The sequence below is a fragment of the Polyergus mexicanus genome, unplaced genomic scaffold (genome assembly GCF_030449975.1).
Source record: "Polyergus mexicanus isolate NDT 795.1 unplaced genomic scaffold, iyPolMexi1.0 SCAF_3, whole genome shotgun sequence".
In the NCBI taxonomy this organism is placed as follows: domain Eukaryota; kingdom Metazoa; phylum Arthropoda; class Insecta; order Hymenoptera; family Formicidae; genus Polyergus; species Polyergus mexicanus.
Window position 1 is genome coordinate 12107806 of NW_027223323.1, and position 27575 is coordinate 12135380.

The 27575-nt window shown below is 33.3% G+C and overlaps 6 protein-coding genes across 9 annotated transcripts in view; 2 read left to right on the forward strand and 4 right to left on the reverse strand.

The window, feature by feature from the left end:
- The window catches only part of Dally (division abnormally delayed protein), a 52633-nt gene extending 44856 nt beyond the window's left edge, over window positions 1–7777 (forward strand). Inside the window, exons 7-8 of the mRNA XM_070293281.1 lie at window positions 3197–3395; window positions 3991–7777. Of these exons, the coding sequence (XP_070149382.1) occupies window positions 3197–3395; window positions 3991–4097 (306 nt within the window). The 3' untranslated portion in view covers window positions 4098–7777. The remainder of the gene's footprint in view (window positions 1–3196; window positions 3396–3990) is intronic.
- A 6050-nt stretch (window positions 7778–13827) lies between these two features.
- Window positions 13828–19251, reverse strand: Ipk2 (Inositol phosphate kinase 2). 2 transcript variants are annotated; one of them, XM_070293285.1, is made up of 5 exons: window positions 19122–19251; window positions 17601–17799; window positions 16659–16838; window positions 16139–16399; window positions 13828–15551 (listed from the first exon to the last, which is right to left on the reverse strand). In XM_070293285.1, exons 2-5 carry the CDS (start codon window positions 17764–17766, stop codon window positions 14842–14844), a joined length of 1317 nt encoding a protein of 438 aa, XP_070149386.1. In that variant the 5' UTR covers window positions 17767–17799; window positions 19122–19251; the 3' UTR covers window positions 13828–14841. The 2 variants fall into 2 exon arrangements, with proteins under 2 accessions (XP_070149386.1, XP_070149385.1); XM_070293284.1 differs by having other exon boundaries at window positions 19068–19251.
- Window positions 19252–21135: 1884 nt separating this feature from the next.
- LOC138945193 (uncharacterized) lies at window positions 21136–24085 on the reverse strand. 2 transcript variants are annotated; one of them, XM_070316539.1, is made up of 6 exons: window positions 23803–24085; window positions 23265–23456; window positions 22996–23172; window positions 22825–22911; window positions 22449–22695; window positions 21136–21512 (listed from the first exon to the last, which is right to left on the reverse strand). In XM_070316539.1, the coding sequence occupies exons 1-6, from the start codon at window positions 23865–23867 to the stop codon at window positions 21501–21503; spliced, it is 780 nt and encodes a 259-aa protein (XP_070172640.1). In that variant the 5' UTR covers window positions 23868–24085; the 3' UTR covers window positions 21136–21500. The 2 variants fall into 2 exon arrangements, with proteins under 2 accessions (XP_070172640.1, XP_070172639.1); XM_070316538.1 differs by having other exon boundaries at window positions 22449–22701.
- Window positions 24086–24320: 235 nt separating this feature from the next.
- Window positions 24321–26707, forward strand: LOC138945139 (meiotic nuclear division protein 1 homolog). Of its 2 annotated transcripts, none has more exons than XM_070316404.1 (5): window positions 24321–24434; window positions 25640–25874; window positions 25952–26057; window positions 26153–26299; window positions 26502–26707. In XM_070316404.1, the coding sequence occupies exons 2-5, from the start codon at window positions 25648–25650 to the stop codon at window positions 26637–26639; spliced, it is 618 nt and encodes a 205-aa protein (XP_070172505.1). In that variant the 5' UTR covers window positions 24321–24434; window positions 25640–25647; the 3' UTR covers window positions 26640–26707. The 2 variants fall into 2 exon arrangements, with proteins under 2 accessions (XP_070172505.1, XP_070172506.1); XM_070316405.1 differs by lacking the exon at window positions 24321–24434 and adding an exon at window positions 24451–24547.
- LOC138945141 (zinc finger HIT domain-containing protein 1) lies at window positions 24629–25432 on the reverse strand. The gene is made up of 2 exons (XM_070316406.1): window positions 25200–25432; window positions 24629–25121 (listed from the first exon to the last, which is right to left on the reverse strand). The coding sequence occupies exons 1-2, from the start codon at window positions 25336–25338 to the stop codon at window positions 24796–24798; spliced, it is 465 nt and encodes a 154-aa protein (XP_070172507.1). The 5' UTR covers window positions 25339–25432; the 3' UTR covers window positions 24629–24795.
- Tfb5 (transcription factor B5) lies at window positions 25399–26900 on the reverse strand. The gene is made up of 2 exons (XM_070316407.1): window positions 26706–26900; window positions 25399–25579 (listed from the first exon to the last, which is right to left on the reverse strand). The coding sequence occupies exons 1-2, from the start codon at window positions 26738–26740 to the stop codon at window positions 25399–25401; spliced, it is 216 nt and encodes a 71-aa protein (XP_070172508.1). The 5' UTR covers window positions 26741–26900.
- Window positions 26901–27575: the final 675 nt, after the last annotated feature.

Genomic DNA, 27575 nt, shown 5'->3' on the forward strand with positions numbered 1-27575 from the left:
AGCAAAAGTTACTCGAGAGCTTTCCCCAAGAGAATTTTTTTTTATATCAATTACAATAATTAAAAATAAGTCATATATTAATAAAATTATAAAACTATATTTGAGATAACTGGATAATTGAGTAACTGGATTAATTATTTATTATTAATAAAATGCGAAATACCGATCGAATCAATTGAAAATTTCTTTTCGCTTGGATATACAGATCGTGTCGCGCGGCACGCGGCTTGTTATAACGATTCGTAAACGGTTATCGCAATAGCTCGTTGATGCGGAAAACCTGCTCGGTGACCTGTAACTCTCAGACGAACGTACCAGACAAATCATAAATTCTCGTCTAATCTAGAATTATTCATAGTCAGGCAGAGATCGCAGACAGTGCGCCGAGTAAGCACGTGTCGCACGCTGCGTAGACTCACCTGAAAACGCACATGGGTGCTCAAAGCTGATCGATGTAATCCGATTTCTTAGGACTACATATAAATTTTTTTTTTTTTTAACTCCTATTCCCTTTACAATCTGTCTCAAGAGAGACATTTAGTAAAGTATGTGTTAATATATATGCAATGTCATGAAGGATATGTGCTCAACATCTCATCCCTATACTGCAGCTTGCTAATATAGAAGGTCTTGCGGGATCTTCCTTTTTAAACGTCGTTTAGGTTTTTCCTTCATAAGATTGGCGGCCAGTGAGTTAGAATGGGCTTCCAGTCGATCCTGATATTTCTGGCTATACCTCTTAACTTCCTCTTTAATTGTGAGTATCTGGAGGTCACAATGTAGTGTTTCGTTTGTAATGTACCACGGGGCGTCTACAATTATCCGCAGTATTTTGGATTAATATCTTTGTAGGATTTCAATATTGGAGTTCGAGGCAGTGCCCCACAGTTGAATACCGTATGTCCACACCGGTTTAATTATACATTTGTAAAGTAGAATTTTATTTTCCGTTGATAATTGAGACCTTCGACCGATTAACCAGTACATTTTATATAATAGATGACCCAGTTGCTTCCGTTTAGTGAAGATATGTTTCTTCCAGTTAAGCTTTCTATCTAGGTGCATTCCGAGGTATTTGGCGTTATCCGCCTGATATATAAATATATAAGTAATTTTATAGAAAATGATGATTGAATCCAGAAAAAAAAATCATTATGGGCATACAAATATTGTAGTCACATACACTGAAAAATGATTGATAAGTAAGATTATATATTTACAAAACTAATTATGTTCAAAACTAATTTACTGGCTGAAAATATTATTAAAGATTAAAATTGCGGGATAAATGTATCTAAATAAGCTCGAGCCTTTTTTCTAGAAAAATTTTATTGCGATTTGTAGCTTCCATCTTTCAATCTCGTTTTGTATTCTTCGACAGAACCCTTAGCCTTTGGCTAAAGTTGGCAACCGTCGCGTGTGGGACAGACACATAGCGCCCACACGCATGTTAATTCGCGTGCCGAGAAATCGGGCCGCTTACTTCTGATTAGAATGTCGTGAAACACGCATGTATACACGGTGTCACGATCAATCTTGCCGCTTACGCTCAAGTCGTTATTCTCCGATAAAAACGACTCATCTAAATAGTTTCGTTATCTCGCAATCCTGCAAAAATGAAATTTTCGCCCCGTTTCAATTATTCGCTCGAAATTTCTCGAATGCTTGAACGATGGCAAGAATTCACGCAGTGGATTCAGATATTCACCATGTATATATATAACACGCAACGCACGACATGTGCATGATATCTATGATGTAGTATAGGTGGGAAAACCGTTAAATAGTGAACCAGAGATATTATTGGCAGGTGCGAGAGAGCTTTGAGTAATGATTACGGGGCGGCCATAGGATTAAAGGTTTGTGTCGGCGGCGGATTTTAGCAGAATATAAATCTACGTCACATTGTGCGCGATGATGATTAAGTTTAAATTGAGAGTGTCAGCTATTAATTGAACGTTACTTATATATAGAGTCAAACGGGTTAATAGAGATCTTTGGGTAAATGGGACACCTTAATGAGTTACCAATGACAAAATTAATCGCCGTAATTTCTCTCGTGATTATAGAACCGTTGAATGAATGACTTTTTCATAGTTTTCATAATAACCGTTAATTTTAGAAAATTGTTACGTTTTATCTCGCATACTCGACGATTTCAATTATATACTCTACTTAAACAGGTAATTTGTAACTATATCACACGCAACGAGTAGTATTTCACCGCAACACTGATTAATACGACAGAGTTATAGAATTTTATATATTTTCTCAGGAATAAGATACGAGCATCCCCCTCTCTGAAGATTATAAATATACAGGATGTCCCATTTTAAAAGTTCTATCCTCATAACTTTTCAGGATCAACGTTTGAAGGAAAACGACTCGGATAAAAGTTGTAGGAAACAAAATCTAATAATGACCTTGGATTTGACATTAAAGGTCATTTTCAAGGTCACTTGAAGGTCAACTTCCGTTTTTTAAATGGAATCCCCTATTTTTCATTACATATTCTTGTAGCTTATCTCGAGAGCTTTCCAAAACACTATAATAAAGTATTTTTTTATCAAGTACTTTTTAAGTTATTTTATATTTTAATCTGACATATTTTGATATAAAAAATTAAATATCGCGTAAAATATCTAAGAGAATAATGAGACAAATCAATTAGTATAAAAAAATAATTGTTTTTAAGAAAATTATTTACAATGTATTTTTTTAAACAATTACTTTTTTTTTTTTGCACTAATTGATTTGTCTCATTATTCTGTATATAAAAGTATTACGGTAAGATTATCAAAAACTGAATATTTTACGAAATATTTTATTTTTTATATCAAAATATGTCAGATTAAAATATGAAATAACTCAAAAAGTACTAAATGAAAAAATACTTTATTATAGTGTTTTGGAAAGCTCTCGAGATAAGCTACAAGAATATGTAATGAAAAATAGAGGGTTCCGTTTAAAAAACGGAAGTTGACTTTTAAATGACCTTGAAAAGATCTTTAATGTCAAATCCAAGGTCACTATTAGATAGCCCCCTTTGTTCCCTACAACTTTTATCGGAGTCGTTTTCCTTCAAACGTTGATGCTGAAAAGTTCTATCCTCATAACTTTTAGAAGAGAAATTTGATTTCTTACGCGATAATAACTCAAGATTGTGTATTTCATATCCTTTGTGTCTTTCTGACAGCTGGTACAAACGCAATTGGCGTCATCACCCGATGCCGGTGCCTTCCTGGGCGACGAGGCCCTGGACGGTTCCGGAAGCGGTGACAGCTCGGATTGGAGGCAGCACGTTAACGGCGAGAATGACGACGACGAGGACGGTCACGATGACGATCGCGATGACGACGAGGCGTCCGGCTCCGGAATGGGTCCGATCACGTCAGGTACTGTATCCTGTGTCCTGTGAGCCATATTACGTCCGCATTGATTTGCATTTCGATAATCCGGCCGATATATATTCCTGATGGAACTCCATCGCCGGATGCTTGTATACAGCGTGTATCGTTGCTGTAAAGGAGCTTCTTCGCCCTCGGGGGATTTCGCAGTAGCGAATATAGTGTATTATTCGAGAATATGCGTTCGAACGAAAGGAAATGAGCCTTTTTGACAAAAAATATAATGGAAGAAATTAATCCAGTTGTTAATGAAAATTTTATTAGACGCGAAAGCGGCTGCAAATATATTCTCAGCAGAATTTCGTTATCAAATTAATTACGTGTCATACTGCACAGATCGTGTATTATTATCCGAGAATATGTGTCGCAGTGAAAACATTTAAATATTTCTAGATAAGGCAAGTGACATATTGTATAACTGGCGGGGAGAGGGCAACTGCGATTACAAAATTACGCGATGAAATAAACAAGAGTATCTTCTTATCTAGCTGCAAGTTATAAGAAGGCTCCTTTCTTTTCGTTAAGATCGAAAGAATTGGTTCGTCAAAATTATATCATATATTTGTATATCTCTTCGTTTCAGATTTATCGACGAAAGCTCCTCCGAACGAAATCAGCCGCGGCGCCAAATCATCGACGATCTTCCTACCAATCGTCCTCGTTATTGTTTGCGGATCGCTTATCGCTTAATCGGCCATATCGTTGAGACGAGAAGAAGGGAAGAAGGGATGATTTCAATCGATTCCCCTCCATAGCCAACACGTAGACGAGACATAGATAAGGAAAAATAGACTAGGTCTTACCGCGATCGGAAAGATCGTTAGCAGATCGAAAGGATTCGTTTCACGCGGGACTTTTTCGACGTGTACGTCGACGAGGAGAGATTCAATGCCCGCCGGAATCGTATATAACACACTATTGATAATTTATTGGTGGCATGTTGGGCATCGAAGCGTATCCCTGCCGCGATTCCGCTGGAAGCACGCGGCGATTTTTCAATGATATATAGATGCGCGGGGAGCGAGGCAGACAGATTGGTAAAAGTATACGAGAAAAGAAAATCGGCAAAAACGGAAGGAAATGGGAAGGAGCGAGGGGCGAGTCGCGTCTGAGATGTCGCGTTTGTAAAACACGATGATGATAAATCTTGCGATGCTTTCGAGATGAAATTTTTCCGGCAAAAAATTCGCTAGTTCCTTATATATAGAAAACCGATACCGTGGAACTGGAACGTGTACATAATGTTCTCCTCTGTGGAATTCAAAATTTATGGCTCTAAAATTTAAGTAGGATTTTTCTCAAGATTTATATATTCAGGAAGAAACTTGCGGACTTTTTTAAATCCGGATATATTGATTTTACGATGATGTGAAATATTTATTCGTCCTAGTTGAAGGGAACATGTCAACACATTGGTCGTTTCAGTCCCAGAGTATCGAGCTCAGTGATCGTGAATCGTTTAGCATCATCTAGATCGAGAGGAATGCAGGTCAGTATTCTCTCTATTCTTTTTTTTTTTTTTTTTTTGCGATAAATTTTCTAAAAGAAATTTACGATTTTATTTTGCGATAGAATTGCACGAACAAAGTACGATCGTAAACCAAAGTTATTAGCGAAAAGTATTACATTCGTCCTTACTCAAAAATATGTAAGCCACGACAAAATTCTTGTCCTACGAGAAACTACTTCGAATCGCGCGCGATAATGCCATTGAAGTCAAAAAGGATATCAAGGATATGAACACTCATCAATTTAGAAATGCCAAGCGCACCTCATATCTTATCGATTGGCTTTGCTTGTAATCTTTCGCGAAACATCATAGAATGATGTAAGTCTAATCGCGCGAATCCTCGAGAAAAACTATTCTGTCAAACGGAAGAATTTTTCGAGACACGCTAGTGTTACATAAGAATTCAGGATGGTCGCGAGCGGCCATCGATCGCCGGTTCTCCAGGAGGGACGAAGCTTCCGAAGGTCGACGAGTCTGTCCGTTTATCTTTCGCGAGAGGGGAAAAGTATGTCGCGTCGCTCTGAGAAATGGCTTCGAGGTTGTCTCTTCTCGGTTACATTGGGTATATATTTCGTTAGTCGCAAGTTATAATAAAATTTGCTAATAACAAGCGCCTAGAAAAGACTGTAATCGCGTGGAGGATTCAGAGAGAGAGAAAAAGAGAGAGAGAGCTGATAATTCTGATAGATAACTGATGACAAACTCCATATTGTCGGCATTAAAGGGCGGTATTAAACGCCACAAATGCGGCGAATCGACCTGTTTACAGAATCTAACTAGACATTCTCATTCGAAGCGGATTATTCCGTCAATTGTAAGAATATTTTATTCGGTATTTACAAATCTCACATCTTATCTTTTATTAATTACAAACGTAAAGAATATGTATTGGAAAAGTTATGAAATTATATTTCAAAAAAAAAAAAAAAAGAGGCATTTGAAACGCGTCCTAAATTGTTTAAATACATCCATTAGATACTTTTTTGCGAATCTTGATATTATTTAATACAGAGTTAAGATTTTTTTTTTTTTCTCCCCACTATTTGTATATACATATTCTCTTTTATCTTCGCTTTTTTTTTAAATTTATTTTTTTCTTCGAAATCGTTGAATTATATAATCCGGACTCGATATCGTGCGATCACATACGGTGCCGAATACCAGTACATGTACATGTATATACGTGGAAACGAAAGTATTTTACCTTCACTTGCTCTTGTACGACTCGTTCAAGAAGTCGTACGCAAATATCGTTATAATCTCGAGCCGACCAAACAGCAATCACGTTAATAATAACGTGTGTGCCTCGTGTATTTCTCGCGCGCGCGCGCTGTTCTCCGTTTCCTGTATAAAGCAGGGAAAAGTGTCTTTTCGCTCGCTTCGGCGGATGTCGTCATCGATACATTATTATTAGAAAACGACAAAGGAAGAGAGAGGGAGGGGATTGGGAAGGGGGAAAGAAGGCCATATATTATCACCCGAACCTCCGCGGTGATAACGCGCATATATATGCCATATATATATATATATATACATTATATATGTATCAAAGTTAACTGCCAAAAAATGCCAGTTATACGCGATCGAGAGCTGATTTTTACTCGAGATGGTGATTATTATTCGCTGCGCGAACCTTGAGATCCCTATTAGGTATATTAGGTGTACTAATGTGCGATGCGTGTCGTCTTCTCTGCATGTGCATCTTCTGTGATTTATCTTTCACTTTTCCTTCCTAGAAAAAGGGGCCTTTTTAACGCAACAGACACAAATTTCTCGAGCAGAATAAAACGGAAAAAAAAAGAATAAAAAAAATACGCGACTTGCTCCCGCTAAAATATTTTCGAATTTTTTTTAATAGATATTGATCGTAATTGTACCGGAAATTATGTAAATATATACGTAATATTAGATCGTAATCAGTAGTCTTTCGAAAAATCGTCGATATCGTGGATCATTCGACATCTGCGTCAAAATTATATATATATATACATTTCTTTTTTATTAATTCTATATATATACATATTTTTTTTCTTGTTTATTTCTTATTATTAATTAATTTACAAGTTGGAGGAAAGTAAATTTTCTACCAACTATTTTTATAATTGATCATTTTTTAGCTTTTAGTAACGAGAAATCTAATCAATAATAGATTTTCTTTATAATTTATAAATTATAAATATTTTTTCACAATGTGATAACATTAGAGATACTAATTACAAAACATATCGTGACAATACTTAAGCGAGCAGTATTAAAATTGATGAAACGATTGCAGTATGATACATTTATAATTTATATCATCCTGCATGCTAAATGTTCTGAAAAAAAGATATCTATTAATATGTACAGAGCTGACACATTAACGAACGCGATCGATTGTTAAGTAACGCGCGGTGACGATTTTATTCTCATCGTATAAAAGAGATTGTCGTGGGTATTTTCGCAAAAATTTCGCCAACATGTTAACTAACTGGAAAATTTGGCAACGTGCCAAATTGGTTTGAGCTCCCTTTCTCCGTTCTCTCTAAAGTTCAATTCTCACGCACAAATTAACTAGAAATAATTAATAAGAGCGTCATGATATTTTTAATCATGATATTCCGTTTATCTTTACAAAAGAAAGAGAAAACTAAATTTACACGTAATTTGATGCTTTTACGGGGAATACTTTTAAAGATTTTAGATCCCTCTTTTTTTATAATATTGCCACTTCGTCGCGGTGGATTTTTACGTTTCTTCGAATAATTTTTGCGATTAATTCGACGATAATTCCAATTCGAGATTGTCGTCGATGATCCACGATCGCGATTTAGTAAAGGCAATCAATCTCGATGCTGGGTTTTTTTTTTTTTTTTTTTTTTTTTTTTTTTTTTTTTTTTTTTTAAGTATCCAGAGCGTTCCATGACGCAAGATTCTTTGGATCGATATCCTAATCGATCTTATATAGCGACAACATTACGATATTAACCAGTCGAGCTGTATCTGATTATTAAGATTAGAAATATTATCTCATCGCGTTTTTCGCGCGCACATGACTCGCGCATTTAACTTGACGGAAAAAGTCGAAAGGATGAACTATTTCTACTGTGAAATGTATACATAAAACTGAGGAACTTTCGATGTTCTCGCGACAAACTTGTGTACATGATACTTGAATCCGGCGGGGTTTGCTTTTTCAAAATCAATCGGAATGCTTTTGAGACTCCGAGATGATTGCATATTTTTTGATTAACATGATATTAACTATATTATTAAAAAAATTATAGTAAATAATAATAGTCATTCATATGACTTTTAAAATTACGAAAGAATAACGATTATATATATTATTACTTCTTATTTTATATTATTTTATATATTGTAATAAACGATTTAAATTATTTAAAGGTAACTTTATACAGGGTGGGGCATTTATATTGAGACACTTAAATATCTAAAAAATAAAGCAAAGAAATGTTTCGGACAAAAGTTGTTCGGGGAGGGGAGGGGGGGGGGTGGGTCCTAAGGTGGTCATAAGATGGTGCCATTAGTTTGACGTTGGGTGGAGGCGCTTCGGAGATTTCAATGTCAATCTTGTTTTATTTTCTCTACACCGATTGACGTCTCTCATTTTACACGTAATTCATTTTCTGAGCTTAAAACTTTAAGGTAACATTATTGCGAAATAAATAATTTTATGAGATATTTCATAGGTTATGTAAAATTATGTCGAAGTAAAGTAATAAAATAAAGTATAAAATATCTCGTAAACTATTAAACTTTTGGCCATCGTACCTCTATAATTTTTTATGCAGAATATTGCAAGGAATCGATTTATGTAAAAGAATTGGGATGTTTCCATTTAAAAAAAAAAAAAAACAAGATTGACATTGAAATCTCCGAAGCGCCTCCACCCAAGGTCAAACTAATGGCACCATCTTACCACCCCCTAAGAACCGAACAACTTTTGTCCGAAACATTTCTTTCTATCTCGCTTTATTTTTTAGATATTTAGGTCTCAATATAAATGCCCTACTCTATATACACGTATGTATTCTTTTTCTTGCGAAAAGGAAAGAAAGTGATTTATTTGCGGTACAATAGCTAAAAATTTTATCGAATGCTCTGATTCTCTCTCTGATTGATTCTATATAAGAAAGTAAATGGTAGATAGCAACAAACAAGACACCGTTGGTTTCTTTGAGGTGACGCGAGTCGCGACGCTTCGGCGACGCCGTATTCGTTTTGTATATTTGATTTTCGGATATCTTTGAGGATGAGTGAGTGCCTTTCTGAATATCCCTGGCCGTAGCGTCGCGTCATCGCTCTTTGGATGAGAGAAAGGGTAACCCGAATGGCCACCCGCGCGCGAATAAGGGTGCGGAATCGAGCTCTTTCTCGCTATTATAGTATATGTGTATGTGTGAGAATATATATATATATATATATAATGCTTCTCTTCTCCTTTTGTAATTTCTTCCACCGTATACTCGCCTCTTTACGTTTCCACGTGAGCTCTCCGAAGATATCTAGTAGGCTTGCAAATAATTATCCCAACATTGTATCGGGATAACACATCGCGTGGGCGAAGGAGCGGATGGTTTGCGAGTTGATGTGGAGAAATGTGATTGAAATTAAAAAATGCAACGAGATGTGTTAATAATTTTGAAACGGCGATCTCTCTTCGAGTTAGTCAACAATCAGTGTTGTGCGCAGATAATATTGAAATCATCTAAATAAAGATAAGATATGACAATTTTATCTTAGATAAGATAAACATGATTTTAAATTTATCAAGTTGACAGATGAAATTAGAAAGCATTTTATCTAGATGATATTAAGATAAGATTGCTTTATAAAAAAATTATTAAGAAAAGATCTAACTAGAATAATATATATTTACTTATAGACGTTTTTTCATTGAATACTTTACCATCTTTCGTTATGATATTATTAATAGAGAAATTGCATAAAACTGAAAAAAATCACATTCGGTAGTAAAAATAGTAGAAAATACCCACGCACAAGAGAGTATAATGCAACATACTTTAGGTCTATTCTTTCTAGTTTCGCACTGAATACAGTGATTCTTTAATATGATTGGATCTTGCCTTTGGTTCTCCGTTGAGTCGAAATGTAAGAACCAAATACATTAAAGAATCATAAAGCGCTTATACTAAGAGCTGAGTTTTGCTAGATGCAGTCATTATCTTAGATAATATAAGGCAATTTTCCATCTAAGATAAAGGTGTAGATAATAAATCCTATTATTATCTAAAGATAATGCAATTGCTTCATTTAAATGATTATCTAGATAACAGCAAACGATAGAGATTTGATACAAAATTCGACCTTTGAATCCGTTTTACGGTGATCTAATTGGATCATTTATATCCATTGATTCGATGAACAACGGCGAACTCCGATTCAGTCTTTTGGACGCGCCATTATCCGAGAGATGTCCTTCCTTTCAGAGCGCTAATAAGATCGAAATCCGGTGAGAGAATAAGCCCGGCTCGCCAGGCGATGATGTTTGCCGCGCAAAGAGCCCTAATTCAGCGTGGGCCAGACGCGCAATTGTTCGAGTTTACCGTCGTAATTCGTCAATTTCGTAGCCGAGCCTTTGTCGGCTATATTTAGGCAGCGTATTCAGATGAATCTCTCAAATGCACGCGACTCCTCGTCCTTGCATCCGCCAACGTCTAGCGATTTTTAGATCTTCTTTGTTGATATCGATGTTTCGCGTGATACACGATTTCCAGGATACAGGATATCAATTTATATCGTTCGGCACAAAACGAACGATGTATTTCGAAGAATTCGAACGGAGTGGCGCGAATTATTTTGACGCTGTCTCGATTTTCTTACTTCTCATCCCATACAGCACAGAACATTGCAATTACATTGCAGTAATATTACAATCTTACAAGTTGCAATGTAATATTGTTGAGACATTATTGGAACATATAATTGTAATATTTTATGAGAATGTTACAGCAACATTTCAAAAACATTACAAAAAACAGTTTTCGGTAATCGCTAGTTCATTTGTTTACCGCTACGCGGCGCGCGTTGTGTTATCTATCCCGCATTTAAGTTTAGGTCACGATGATTACATAAAGCTTGCAAAGAGCGGCTAATAAGATTAAAGATATAGCTATTTTTATCAGTTTAATTTATCCGAGACAATCCCAACACAGGGAATTCAGATATTGAACTGATTGTTCAGTAATCGGATACATAAATATCCAAAAAAGTTAAAATTATTCGTTGTCTATTTATTAATTGTCTATTTAAGATGTAAAATTTTAACTTTTATGAATTAAATTATTTAATCACTACTATTTTCTTAAACTTGTAAATTATTTATAAAATAGCGACGTTAACTAGATAACAGGAAATTGTTAAATAGTTTCCATTCCTATTATATAAAACCAAAAATTTTAATAATTTTTTAATATGCACGATATTTCAGATTTTAATAAATAAACTTCGAGAATATATAAAGACATCCAAGAGAGAAAAAACTCGTAATTGCGTAAATTCACAATCTTTTTTTCTTATTTCTCTTGGATGTCTTTATATATTTTCAAAGTTTATCTATCAAATTTAAAGCATTCTGCATATTTGTAGCAACGCATTTCAATATTACAAATACATTGCACCGTAACATTACTGTAATATTATATCGTAATATTTCTAAGGGCGGACATTTCAACGTTGCCGCAGACTTGCAGTAACATTGCAGAAACATTTCGCAATTTCCATGCAATTTTACAATGTTTCAATGCAAGATCTATGCAACGTTTCTGCAATCTTTCGGTGCTGTATGGGATATCACTATCTCAATATCGTCGAGATAACAATCACGCTAATGCCGATTTCAGAAAATGTACATTGATACTTAAAATTACATGTTAAAGATCACTTAACTCATTAACGTAATCAGATAATGGGGGTTTATAAGACTGTTCATGTGCGTGGGGAGTAAGGTCGGTGATACGGCTTTAATTTAATGGCTAATTTAATGACAATGATCCGCTCTTTCGCCGTCAAAATTCGCGAGATTGTCGTAGCGAGAGAATAAGGAAAGAGCACTCTAAAGAAAAGGAGTTACGATGCAAGAAAATAGAAATGAGAATGAGAATGAGAGAGGAAGAGAGCGAAAAGGAAGGGAAATGCGATGATCGATTTGTAAATACATAATGAATGTCTGCTGTATTTATATAGTTATATACGTTAAAAATATCGACCTAAATGAGAGAGAAAGAGAGAGAGAGAGAAAGTAGCAGCTAATAAAGCAACTAAAATAATTATCGACGAAATAATCGTTAATTATAATGTTAAAGCGAGTCTAATTATATATTATGATATGCGTAAAGGAAACGTATGCGAAGATGCGAACGCGGAAGGAAACTCGAGTGATCGATAAGGAGCAAAGTTTCTTTTTTCTTTTTTTTTTTTCCATCAATGCGCGTATCACATCTCTCGTTGTTATTGCCATTTGCCTCGTATAGCGAAGCGGTTTGTCCCCTTATCAAGGTTTTCTTCGTTTATCTTGTGAGAGTGAACGCGGGGAACGAGACGCGAACGAAATACACGAACAAAACTTATAATCGTTCGATCGAATCGCTTTGTAATTATATCTATATAATTAGCGAGAGAGAATGCATGTGTGTGTGTGTGTGTGTGTGTGTGTTTATGTCTATGCGGGAGAGAAACAGAGAGAGAGAGTGTTCGTGTTTCGATTACATTGTATAACAATTATTAGTCTAGCATGATGCATATTTTATCGTACATACTAACAAGATCCGTTGTTTTTTACGGAATTATTGCGTTACACACTTAGCTATTTAATGCGTCTTGCAATATTTATTGCGCCTTGCGTTTACTATGTGATATATAGGGCTACTTATATTATTATCTCGTTATTGTCGCGCGTTCTTGTCTCATTATCTAATTGGCGCGCGAATCACAAAACGCTTGCTCTGTCGATCGTTTATTACACTTTGTTTAATTACGATCATCTGATCTGATTATAACTCATCGCGCTTGATAACGTTAATTATACGTGCATACAATCGCGATTGTAATCGATTATTTTTATTTTTTTTTTTTAATATGAACAAACTATCAGTTCGTAATAAAAATAACTTTGTCTATTATTTTGCATTGTAAATTCTGCGATAAGTTGACATTTTTTATCCAAAAAATTATGGACAAACTAACAAAATTCAAAGTGTGAAAGTAATTCCTTTCCCCTCTTCCTTCTACCCTTAAAGAAACCATTTCGATTCGTAATTAGAAAAGCGAAAATACAGTGTACACTGTACATCGGATAGTTTCGATCGGACGTAGTCCTCGATTAAATCACTAACCCGAATTGAACGAGAAAGCGTTAGTAAAGTGAGCGTAAGTAAAAAGAAGATGTAGCAGAGAGGGAGAAGAATGCGAACGATGATCGTGAGCAATCTATATATGTATATATACATGTGTCTGCGCGTACATTCGTGTGTCTGTACGCGCATTCTTATATACATACACCTACAGACGCACGCGTACAGGAACATGTACCTGCACGCGCGCGCGCGTTATTATAAGTGTTATATGAGAGATAAAACAAATTATTATTAATTATTATCGCGATTGATTCGGTCGCAACGGCGCGCACGCCAATTGGCGACGATCTGTAAAAACTGTTTACGAGTGAATGGCGAATAAAATATTATACAATAACGAGAACTTGTCTGTATGCTTGACGCATCCCGGTAAGACGCGCGCGCGCGTACGAAAACGGCTGTAAGAGATAAATAACAGATAAAATAATAAGAAATTATTATCAATTATTAAGTTTTGTGATTATTATGAGGACAAGTAGATAATCATTTTATATTGATGATAAAATCATAAGAATATATTAATTATTGCTAATTAAATTATCGTTTGGACAAACTAATCGCATAATGTCACTTATACAGAATATCAAATTGCAAGTAATTATATTAATATAATGGTTGTAATATTTTTTTTAAGTACATGTAAAGTAATTAAGAATGTATTCTTATTGTCTGTCACAGATTTTCCATTTTATTACCATGGAAATCAATAGAAGCGTTCAATAACTCGTTCACTTTATGTCGTACTGATTTATTGCTGGTGTTATACTTACAATAATTTCTGCATTTTCACGTAATGCGTACAATATAAATATCTATGACATGGCAAAATCAATAAGTAAAGTAACATCATTTTTAGAGAATCTTTTGCCATCGCAGTAGTGTTCATAAAGTACGACTTATTGTCGTCATGGTATGAACTTGAACGATAAGGTGTGCTCTATCTCTCTATCAGCTCTGAATTTTTAAAATCATATTTTTTTCATGTATACGGCAAATATGAAGAAATTTGTGTACGAAATTCTTAGATACTTTATACAATGTGTAAGTTTTTTTTGGCAAAGTATAAAAGTCTTAATTATTATATCCTAGAGAAGACATTCTCTTTGAAATCCGTTCAGATTCAGAACTGATCGTATGTCTGATTGAGTTAGACTGCCTTCTTAAATTGGGCAGAAGTCTTTTTTACGATACTTTGCTCTGTATCAAATGACTTGCAGAAATCCGACCTTCGAGAAAAATACATTGCCGCAAGTTCATATAAAAATTGCCATCTTCTGAACATTTTACTTGTTTACATTCGATAAACTCTCAGTTTTTTCAAATTTCAATACCTCTTTCCTCCCAAAAGGTCAATAGCTTTCCTCGGTGAACAGCGTCCTCTCAGCCTGACGATTGCCGTTGTCAGAGGTCTTGGCGCTATTGATTATTCTAGTCTCATCCGATAATAAGGCCGACACATCGTCAATTCTACTCTCAGCTGAATTAATCTCCGTTCATTTTCGGAAACATCATCACGAATAATACATTATTCTTTGATAAGGAAACTTTATTGCGCGATAGTTGCGCAAGGGTTGTCTTGCTCGCGTTTTCGAACACGCTTGATGAACGTACTTAAAAGCTTGATCAAATTCTCGATACCTTCCAAATAATTTAAATCCAAATCGGAGTTGTCCGCAGGGAAGACATGCGTAAAGTCAATCATGTTTACTTTGACCCAATTGCACTTGTTTTCTATGTTGTGAATATCTTTAATCGTAACGTTATTCGTGCATGGAAGTGAGAATTGACTCGGACAGGACTGACACAGACGGTTCATTTTAAAATCTGAACTATAAAATCCGCTTCGATTCAATATCTGTTCGTGCGCTATCGGTACGGTTCCGCTGAGACTTACGCTCCTTTTAAATATCGGTTTACTTCTCTGCGCCTCTATCCAATTTCTCTTCGTCCCTACGTTGGAAATAGATGCAATCAACGCGACTTGCTCGGATATGTTTGTGCCTGAAGTGGTACGACTTGTCGACGGAGAGGAGGCAGACTTATCTCTGGAGCGCATCTGCTCATTAGAATTTTCATTATTAAAACATTGCCGTAATTTTCGAGCATCGTAGGCGACCAGAAGTGAACTCGAGTAGAAGCGATATTTCCGCTGTATGCGGAAGAGCAGCATGATTCTTCCCAGGAATGACAGGAGTTCGAAGATCAACTGTCGACAGGCTGGCCTCTCAGGTGTTATGTTCAAGAAAGTTTTCAGTGCTGCATGAGGACAAGAAGAACATTTTTAACGCGGTTTTGAAAGATATAAAACTTAATGAAGTCTTATCACTAAGTCATAGGACACATCGCAAAGATTTTTCTTTTCATTAATACGCCTAAGCTAATCTCTAATTTGCTATTAGATCTAGAACGTTGACGGGGAATTGTTATCGCTTGATATAATATTATGGTTTAACACATACGATAACAAAAAATTATATAATGTACGAAAAGATCAATAGAAAGTGCACAATTATTATTTCAAATTTTTAAAAAGATATAACGAAATCGCTAATAAGTCCTATCAAAGTTCTAGAGTTAAAATTCGTTCCATTGGTATTTGCAAGTGGGAAAGTACATTAATTTTGATTTTCGATCGATCACCAGTGAGTTAAGGGACTTAGCCTTAGCCATGCTTGAATCGGAGGCGGACAACGTGCTATCTCGGTTATTTAAGAAAACTCACTACTCCCTATGTCCTGAAATAAACTTTAGTATTCGTAAATCTTGGATTCATTTGCATCGGGTGACAGTTATTTTTTTTTCTTATCGACTTTGTATGTCTCCTAAAACTCTAAAGCAGATACCTTCTACGACGCCCTTGGCATCAAGTTTCTTGCCATAATCTCTGTCAAATTTTTTTAATTGTCCAGTGGAGAGACAATATACTTGAAAACCGGTTATACAAAAACCATAAGCACGCTTCGATTCGGCATACTTGAGTTCTTCCGTTGCCCTCTTCTCTGGCGTGGCTAAAGGATCCCACGTGCGACGGCCAATCTTGATATCCATCACACATGGCTCTGCCATGCCCTCCGTGATATCCCTAAGTTTGAGAAACTTTGTACCTATCATTAAACAAATTGATTAATAATAACGCGATTGGATGCATATAGATATCAAGATAAAAAAATAAATGACCAATTAATATTATATTTGTAACACTAAATTTTAATTAATTCTTATATTATGATTACAATTAGGGTGTATTGTATATGTGTGTATATATAAAAAGTTTTATATTGTTTATATTATATACATTAACATTATTTCACTTTGATCACAAAAATATCATATCGTGTTTGAATTATACATAAAAATTCTTACGTTTGTTAAAGACTCGCAGTTCTGTCGTGCCAAAATAACATGGAACGAATTTTTTTAGTTGTACTATCGTAGGATCATGGGAATTCTTCAAGTTCTCGTAGAACGCAATTTCTCTTTCCCCGAGGATCACTTTAGTCGCTGGTTTCAGTATATGTCCAGTTCGTCTGCATACCAACATGCCTGCGGAAACACATCCTTCGTAAATTTATCTAATACACATAAACAAATGTTAATATATACTATCGATAAATGTGTGATATATTTACACAATTATATACATTTGACTCTGTATAAAATATTAATAAAATATTCATTCTATATGTTTTTACTTTACAATTAACATTGTAAAGGAAAGATACTTCTAATTCTCTGCTTATGCTTGAGAATTTCAGATTAATGGATTAAAAGTAATATATAGGAATATAAAAGATCAATCTTAGTATACATTTTTCAATGCAGCGTGTACACAAACATTCGTAAGATAAAGGATTAGAATAGAACAATCGCACTAGAGTAGTATTCAAGAGCAAATAAATTAGCCACATAAAAAAAAAAAAAAAAAAAAATTGAAATCCGAAAAATTCTAAATTTTCGTTGGATATTCAAACATTATTTGATATAATTTGCGTATTTATCTTTCATTATTTTATATATATTCCTATATAAAAAAAGGGGAGGGAAAAATATTTTTATTACTTTTTACATTTTTAATTTTAGATAAAGATCTAAATTTTAATTTTAACATATCGAGAATAAAAAAACATCATTTTTTAACAAGTTGCATTAATTTTATTATAAATTTTGAATTTTGCGTCAATAATTATATGTAATGGCTCTCTCTCTCTCTCTCTCTCTCTCTCTCTCTCTCAAAAATATATACTTAATTTATAACATAATTTAAAATATTTTAATAAAAATAGAAACTTTAACGATTGCACTTACCAATAGTGTGCCTGTCACCATCAAAGGGATGGCCAGCCATCTGACATTTCAGGGGATTCAGTCCATCGGGAAACATACACTCGGGCGATTCTGGGGAGGTCGTACTGTCCCATTCCACATGCGGCAGCTTATCGAGATGGCTCTCATCTGATTCTAGGGTCGTCATAATTAATAGTGGAGGATGCGGCAACAATTATCTCTGCAATTAAACAGTCGCGCCTTTCTCGTAGATCACGTCGGGCAATTTGATGCACTTTTGCTAAACGCGCATTTCGATATCATAAATATGCAAAAATAATTTATGATATTTCGCGTTTGTTAATATGTTTTACGTTATCTCGATGGCGTGCGCGTACATTTTTTTTTTTTTTTTTTTTTCCCCGTTACCGTAATTACTTTGACGATATAAAGAGAGAAAGAGGAAGAAACGCGAGATCTTTTATATATTACAGCATATGTATTGTATGTAAAAATCGCATCGATCTCGAAATTAACACGGTTTCGATTATTGGATTTTTATACGCGTATCGAAATACGCTTACGCGCGAAATTTTTACCGCGCTGTCATTCGGAGCAGCTGTTTGCACCCTTCATAATCACTCCGTTCTGTAAATTTATTCTTTTCGCTTTATCTATCTTATCTCTTTATCTATCCTCTCTTACAGGTTTTTTTTTTTTTTATCCTAATATAAACTTTGAGCTGGCAATTATCGCGAAAGATATAACGTGTCGGTGATTTCAAATAGCAACGAACGGTCGCACAATGAATCTCAGACGTACTTTTGTATTGTTCGTGGATCCACTGCGGATGCGCTTTGTCTTTCATATTTCAAAATTGTTATATATATATATATCATATATCGCAAAAATATTTTGTCTCACGTTCGAAGGCGACGCCGGTTTAATTTTGGCGCTCTTACATGCCGGCGATACACCATGACGAAGTTTGCGTTCTCCGATGAAAAACAATTCTCATCGAATCGAATTGTTGACATATGAAATGCGCTAGATTGCAAATGATGATCTTTCGTCGACAAGGCCGAGATAAATGTCACTGAGATAAGCCTGAGCGTAACGCGAATATAACTCCGAAGACTCGCGATGTCTTCGAGTTTTTAAAATAAATCGCGCGCGCAACTCTGTGAAATTAGCTGCTTTATAAAAAAAAAAAAAAGAAGATCGCGTCTAACCTTACTCCGCTTCTTTCTCTCTCTCTCTCTCTCTCTCTCTCTCTCTCTCTCTCTCTCTCTCTCTCTCTCTCTCTCTCTCTCTCTCTCTCTCACTCTCACTCTCTATCTCGCTCGCGCGTGTACGTTTCGCGTGAAAATAATGAAAGATCGATATATATTAAATGTATACACATATTTTCTTTCTTTCTCTCTCTCTTTAGAGTCGGTTATTTGCCCGATCTTACGCGCGCGCCATTATAACCTATACTGCAAATGCGATGATAACGCAAAAACGCACGGTGATCACACATAGATGACGGGGCGCATCTTCTCTCTCGATAAGCAAAAATACCGTTCTCGCTAGATCGACTACGTTTGCCAAAGTTTCCGTTGCGTTGCTGCGTCCATCCACCCTCGTCACGATACCATTCCGTTATACATGCTTTCACCGCCGTTAGGGCGCTCTGCTACGTACACACCGTAGACCATAAACTATGATTACATTGACATGTAGGGTTAAAGCGGCAAGCGCACACTTTTGCATAAGCGCATAATCACAAGCATAAGGAAATTGATTGATCCATTTCCATCCAATTGACCAATCAATTTCCTTATGCTTGTGATTATGCGCTTATGCAAAAGTGTGTGCTCCCCGCTTAGGCCGGTTCTACAATAAGTCGTATGTCGTTAGCCGTAAGCAAATTGACCAACCACAGTCAATATTTTTCTGGAATTATCGACTGTGATTGGTCAATCTTCTTACGATTCTTACGATTAGAACCGGCCTTAACGCAACGCATGACGCGGCTCAGTGGAAACTCTACCTAAAGGCTTATTACACCTATTGTAGATCCGGACTTAGGGTGCCATTACATGGAGCGCGGAAACGCGGAATGAGAGTGGAACCAATCGCCAGCATTCTGTAGTTTTCATTGGTTCCCTTCTCGTTCCGCGTTAACGCTAATCCGTGTTTCCGCGCTTCATGTGACGGCACCCTTAGTCGCAAGAAGCTGGAATCTCTCATTCAGATTCCTGCGCAATGATTTCTGTGCAGATGCAGACGCTCGATGCTGCCATGTAATTTCCGCTAATTTCCTTATATACTGACGGAAAAATTAACCCCGAAAAGTATGTACCACATATGAAAAATAAATATCTACAAATGCGTGATCTAAACCTAAGTAGAATCATATGTGTATGTGCACATGTGTGTGTACAGACTTTTCGGGGCAATGTATTCGCAAGAGTTAGCGATCTAGTATTACATAGAAGTCTATGCTATTGTGTGCCATGGGCTGCGGTTGGGAAGACGCTAGAAATGCTTCGAGGCGTTGCATTAACCAATTAGAACAAAGAAATCTTTATTCTTTGTGTCCTGATTGGTCAACCAAACGCTTCGAAGCATTTCTAGCGTCTTCTCGACCGCATCCATAGACTTAGAGATAATGCGCATATACTCGCAAAATGTTCTGTTATATTCGCTTGTAAGTATAAGATTGAATTAAAACTGTTTTTTTTTTTTTTTTGCATAATACAACTTAATGATCTACCTATCTAAAAAACACGCCGTAATATTTACTGCCAAGTGGCGTGGAAACGATATCAAATAAAAAATAAAATAAAACAAAATAAAAATATTGAATCAATTGAAGCCATAAAGATCTACATAAAAATTTAATCTTTAAAAAAGTAAAACAGGTTCATTTAAAACAACTTACGGCAAAAGAAAGATAAATTCACTATGTAATATACAATTGCAGTACAATAAAAAAATTAACTGAAGTATACAAAACAAAATGAAAAAAGCAATTTTGAACAATCAATAATTCACTATAAAATAAAAATAAATAGACAATTATTTTAATTATAATAAAGGAAACAAAAATTTTGAGCTATGTTAGATTAAAATCGGTTCAATAGTTTTTTAAGATCTGTATATAAACACATACACACATCCATCCAGACATTTTCTGAAAATAGTGTAGTTACCTTCAAAATACGTCAAAATATATTTCCAATATGTTTTTATAAATTTTTTTTTACTGTTATAAAATTTTTTCTACAAAAAAAAATTATATTTTTAAGAAAAATATAAAAAACTTGTAATAAAGATAATTCAATTCAAATACTATTTTAATAATTGGAACTTTATGTTAACAAATATTTAAGGAATTGTAATTGTGTAATAATTTGTGGTAATAAAAGATAGTAGCTAAATAAATAAGTTATAAAAGTATAATATAAGAAAAATTTTATTTATTACAAAAATAAATACATAACTGAAACAACTTTACTTTTAAAATAAAAATAAAATAAAAAGCAAAAAACAAATAAAAAAACAAAATTAATTTATTTTATTGCCGCTAGTGATAAAATAACAATTTTTTTATTGATTTTTAAATACTACTAGCCTGTTATGATATGTGCGTATTCGTTGTATTTTATCTTTCAAAATTTAGCTTTCATGATTCAGTCTAATGATAAAATATTTGCGCAAAATGATATCTATTAATTTGAATTTGTGATTTGAGAGAACTTTCTTTTCAACAAATACATCGATATTTTTAAATATATCTAATGGAAGTAGTAGCTTTCAAACATATATAATTAATTGTTGCATTATATATTTCTCGATGAAAAGGTTTTGCATCATCCTGAGTACTTTTTCAGCTGTTTTACAAAGAATCACAACATCTTTACTTGGATACAATAATCCTTTTTTCGTTGAGTATCAGTAAAATACCTGTAAAAAGAGAACAATTACAAATCTATAAACGGATTTATGTATAATAATATAAAATATTCGTATGCACATAAAAAATATTAATCTCGTTTTTCAATGCACATATGTGTAATACTAAATTAGATGCTATAAACAACAATTACACACTACATATGTACGTAATATTATACAGTTCAATAATATTGTAAAATTAATGTTATGAACTCACAAATTAAGTAATATAGTGTACAAATATTATATATATATATATATATATATATATATATATATATATATATATATATATGAGAGAATTTATATAAGTTCAGATTAGTTCTGGTTTCTCCTATAAATACAATTGATCAATGTTTATTCTGATATACAATAATAATAAGCTTGCATTTAATTTTAACTTAAGCAATTTTTTGTAGCAAATAATTTACTTCTAAGTATTTTAGTATTTATATTTATTTATTTGTGAAAAAACATCTTAATTTAGTATTAAAATTTTGTGAGTTTGTAGCATACGATGCCAAATTTCAGTGAACCACCTATCAAACTATATCAAAATGCATTTTTGGATATAACTCAGACCAATGAATACATTTTGAACTATAAGATCTCAATCTTTAAAATTAGTGTGATTTAAACTTTTTAGCTTATTTATAACTTATTTTAATTTGAATATTAAATCAAATACCTTCAACTTAAAATATTATTTTTAAAGAAAATGAAAATGACTTTTAAGATCATATTTGATTCAGCGGTCTAAGCTATAGTTAAAAGTCAAAAAAGCAATGCGGAACGTGTATTGAAATTTGATTTTGTATAGTAAAAACTCGCGTTCAAGATTATGTTATTTTAATTCTTAATTTAAATAAGTTTCTAAAATAAAATATATGATTAATTAATTATAGATATGATACTTCATGAAGATATTAGTCAATTCGAGCTTACCTGTAAAGCATTTAAGGCTTCTTTAGATAATCCAATATCCTTGAGGTGAGTTAATAATTCTTGAAAGTTTTCCACTTTTTTTGTTAATCGATTAATTTGTCGATTCATTGTATTCAATTTTTTCTTTGATTTCTGATAATAATTTTTTACTATATTATAACCTGCATCAGAAGTAAAATCTTCACGGTGAAGATCTCCAATGAAACGTGGATTGCAAAATCTTTTTGAACCTGTTAATGGCCCAATACTTTTTCTTCAAATAAAAATCTGATTGATTAGGCATAAAAATATTAAATATTTACGGATTCTTACACATTATATAACATTTTATAACAACTTATAATTAAACAAAAAACATTTTCTTTTTTAAACTAACCTTTTCAATGTGCAAAATTTTCTGTCATTCTTCAATAATTCCTTTTCTGATTCAATAGGTGTTATTGCTTCTTGAACATATTTGTCACTAAATATCAAAAAAAATATTTTGCTTTATTAATGAAAATTGAATTAAAAATAATTCATGTACTTAATAAATATTTTAGTGTACCTGTCCAAATTAAGTGAATTCTCGAGCGAAATTATTTGTTCGCTATTTGCAATATTTTCTTTAAATATTGTAGATATGTCATTTGTTATTTTATTTTCTTCGTTTTGATTAACTTCACATGTATTAACATTGGTTTGTAATATTTTATTATTCTCTTTTTTGATACTAGCACTCTCTCTGCAAGAGTAAGAAGTATTATGATAGTACAAAACTTCATAGATTAATAAAAATTATTCTTCTTTAAGTGTACAAATGCATAAAATATTTACCTATCATAATGTTGAGTAAGTAATAATGATGGAATAGTACCAGGTAATAGAAACCTCTGTACAGTGTCACCAATTACTTTATAATGAAAATCACTTTCTTTAAAATGCTTACTACAAACAAAACTCCTCTTAGTTATTTCTCGACCTATAGCGCTACACCATTTCTGTCTTCTTGTTTCGTTTTTTGGGATGCTGAAAATTTAATTTACAAAATTGAATAACTGTTACTATGTATTATATATTGTTATAAGTACAAACGTACAATTGTAAATGTTAGTTTAAATAATAAAAAAATATGATGTATAAATGTGATATCAATATAACTTCTTTGTTAAACTTTTTTAAACAATACTTTCAACGTAGTGCAATAAAATATATTGTTTGAATACAAATAATTTTTCTAATTTACTGTAAATATTCTATTAAATGACTATTATTATCTTAATTAAGTATTAAAATGAGTTTATCGTTAATTTTATATTTCATAATCTCAATTTAGATTACTATACGCATCCTAATATTTATATTATTTATATACCTATGAAAAGATATATTTGCGACTACTCCTTGAGTTAATTTGCAAATGCAGCAACTCGATACCATAATAAATTTACTGTTTACTCAGTATACTCGTAAAATAAATGCAGGATATACACATGCTCATACACGCGATGGTATAATGGTACAGCCACAGTATATCCAATATCCTTCTTCTTCTTCTTCTTCTATTTTTGGCTGCCAAACTTCTAAGGGAATATCCAGTAACGCAACCATAGACATAGTATATCTAGATCTAGACCGAGCGTTTGCCTTTATTTAAGGAGTGGAGGTAAAGATGTACGTAGAAAAGAACATACTCTGTTTCGTACCCCTAGCGTTCTCTCTCGCTCGCACATAGCATGGCGCTCTCTTTCGTCATGTTACGTGCGAGCGAGAGAGAACGCTAGGGGCACGAAACAGAGTATGTCCTTTTCTACGAGCACCTCGGCTCCCATTCCTCAACACTCGATCTAGATATACTATATTTATGATTATAATATACGTGACATATATACTATAATATCGGATATACTCGGGTGAGGAATCGGAACACAGTATTGAAAAGAGAAATTATAATGAAGAAATTAAGTACAAAAAAGTGCAAATGAAAAGACAACTTCGTCACAAAAAGTACATATGTCACTTTAACTCTACAGTTGTTATTAAATACAATCTTCCTAGTTCAAGTTTTTGTTGCATTATAAACTTTCATACGAGATTATTTAGACAATTTGTGTAATTAGGTAATACTTATTTTATATTGTGAATTTGGACAAAAACAAATTGAATGATTATTTGGAATTATATTTTCGTAGTTTAGAAGTATATCAAATTTTAAGTGCAAATGATGGTTTCTATTATTATAAATTATTAGATTTTATAAAATGTATTTTTATACATTTCTCCTAAACAACTCGATAGGTGTTGATAGAAAATGGCTATAGATTTTGAGGTGTATTAGTTTTATTCCAAAATAAAATTATGCCAATTTTTAAACTGTCCATTTCATACATCTCGTATCTAGATGAGTACCTAGACACTTTATGCAACAATATCTAGCACCACAAGGTATGCATGTGTAATTACTGGGAAAACCACATACTGCACAAAAATGCCTCTCAGGAAATCGAGATGGTGGTGCCTGAGCACAGGCATAATTTGGTGGATTAGCATTAATATTAAGATCTTCTTCGACAAGCTGAGCAAAAGTTTTGCGAAAGCGTTGCTTGTAATATTCTGCAGAACGGGTTTTCTTTTTCCTGCTGCCACCTCTATTGTCTAGTGTCTCTTGAAATTTAGGTACTTTCTTGCTCATCACTATAATAAGAAAATCAATTATGATATTGTTCATTGTAAGATATTTGGGATATATGTATTTTTACGGCTGATTTATACCTAAATCAGCGTGTGGATCATCATGAAAATTATCCTGCTCCAATGCTTCCAGAGCCTTCTTTTGCCTACGTTTACGAGCAACATCATCGAGGACTCTCTTTTGAAACGCATCCTTTATTCTACCAGATTCTCGAGCCATTTTTTGAGTTTAGCATTACAGATCTTAAGAGCTAATTTTTGTATGTTCTTTTGTTTACATTTATTTTTCGGCCAATGTAAACGATATCTGATCCATTAGATCGTCTACTTTTGCTTGCAAAGTCTCTAATATATCAGCAGATATAAATAGGTGTCTCTCATCCAGATCTTGAATTATAAACTTTCTTCCCAGTGCAGATGTTTCATCCAAATGTAGAAGAAACTGTTTCATAGCTGCATCACTGAATATACACAATTTTGTTTAATTATTTATGTATATAATGATCTTTGTAATATTGTAGATACCATCATGTCCAAAAGAAAAGGTGTTTCTCTTGACGAGAAACGTTTAAGAATAATACAAATATTTCATGAAAAAAAAGAATTCTTTACGCTAAAGGAAATTGAAAAGATTGCATCAAAGGAAAAGAAAATTGTGGTGCAATCTGTCCAAGATGTACTACAAGCATTAGTGGATGATGGTTTAGTACAATCCGACAAAATTGGCAATTCTATATACTTTTGGAAATTCCCAGGGTAGTATTCTGCGAAAATTATATATTGCTATGTTCAAATCACAAAAAAGAAAATACTTAAAAAATAACACTCTACAGAGAAACTATTGCTGCAACGGAACGCAAAATAGCTGATACAAGCAAAAAGATAGTGGAAACAGAATACAAGCTTCAAAAGCTAAAGGAAGAAATACAGAAAGAAAAGGTGATGCAAGAATCAAAATTATATATTTAATTTACTATTATTATTAATATTAAATTCATATCTAATATTTTTCTCAATTATCATATATTATATAGGAATTGAAGAATGATACAGAAGAGAGAAGAAACTTATTAGAGGAAGTGGAACGATTAAAGAAAGAGGAACAAGAAATTAAAAAGCAAATTGCCAAATTCAGCGAAGTTAATCCAGAAGCAATTGTAGAAATAAAAGAGAAAGCACAGGTATAATCGAGCATTAAGATAAATCTAATAATTAATTTAATATAATTAATTTAATAATGTATTTCCTTTTTAACTATCAAGTGATAACTTTAATTAACAGTCTTGTCTTCTACTTAATAAGATATATATAATATGTAATATTAAATCTTATTGGAATTAACAAGAAAATATTACTATTTTACACATGTAATGCTTCGTTAAGAGGACCAAGGAGCTAGCCAATATATGGACGGACAATATTTTTGCTATACAGAGCTGGTGCAGAACTAAATTTAACATCTCGCAACAGGATCTCAATAAACAATTTAATATTTCTGAAGATTTGGATTATATAGAATAAATCTTATTCCGTTAGTTTGTAATTTATTATTAATACAAATTATATTTTTTATATAAATAAACTTACCATTCGACTAAAATGCCTTTTGTGACATTTACCATGTCTCGTAATTGTTTTCAATTTAAAAAAAATTAATAGTATCGGATTTACCAATCTTTTCTTTAATGGCGCTTTTTTTAAATTTTTATTAATTCAGTAAGTTTTCCACACCGCGACTGATTATTATTATTCTGTAAATATCGCCATCCTTGGACGAACGACATAAAGCAAAATTTGTCATATAGAGAAGAAACTCTATATGAAACGATGTACATGATTTTCAGAACTATTTTATAGCGTTTTCGAATGAAGCAGTCCATTTAGTCCATCCCGGATCAGTTAATCACTATTTTACTATGAATTCGAGTCTTTTATTGGCAGAGACAATGCAATGACATCAACCGCTTTCCGAGCGATCTAATCTGTTATATTTATTTACATTATACACAATAGATATGATTATTAAACAAAAAAATATATAAAACGTTACTATCCCCTAGCAGAATAGAATCTAATCAAGGATTAAGGGATGTAATTTTCATAATTTTTTTTTCTGCATGTTTATAACATACTGCTCCTTTAAATCATTTCCTACTTTTAACAATAGTTTTTTAAACTGTATCATTTTGTCATTTGTGAATCCCTTTTTGTGTCTCATTTATTTGAATATTTCATCCATACAAAATCTCTTGCTGTATTTGTATTTTTATTTTATTTTAATTTACACTGTCAGAGCAGTAACGTTTTATAATATATTTGTGATTAATAATAATAACACACACACACACACACACACACACACACATCTGTTATATAATAAAATAAACGAAATAAATATAATTCTGGGCAACAATATTCTGCGCAAACACTTATAACGCTCGACCCTCGACGCTTGAC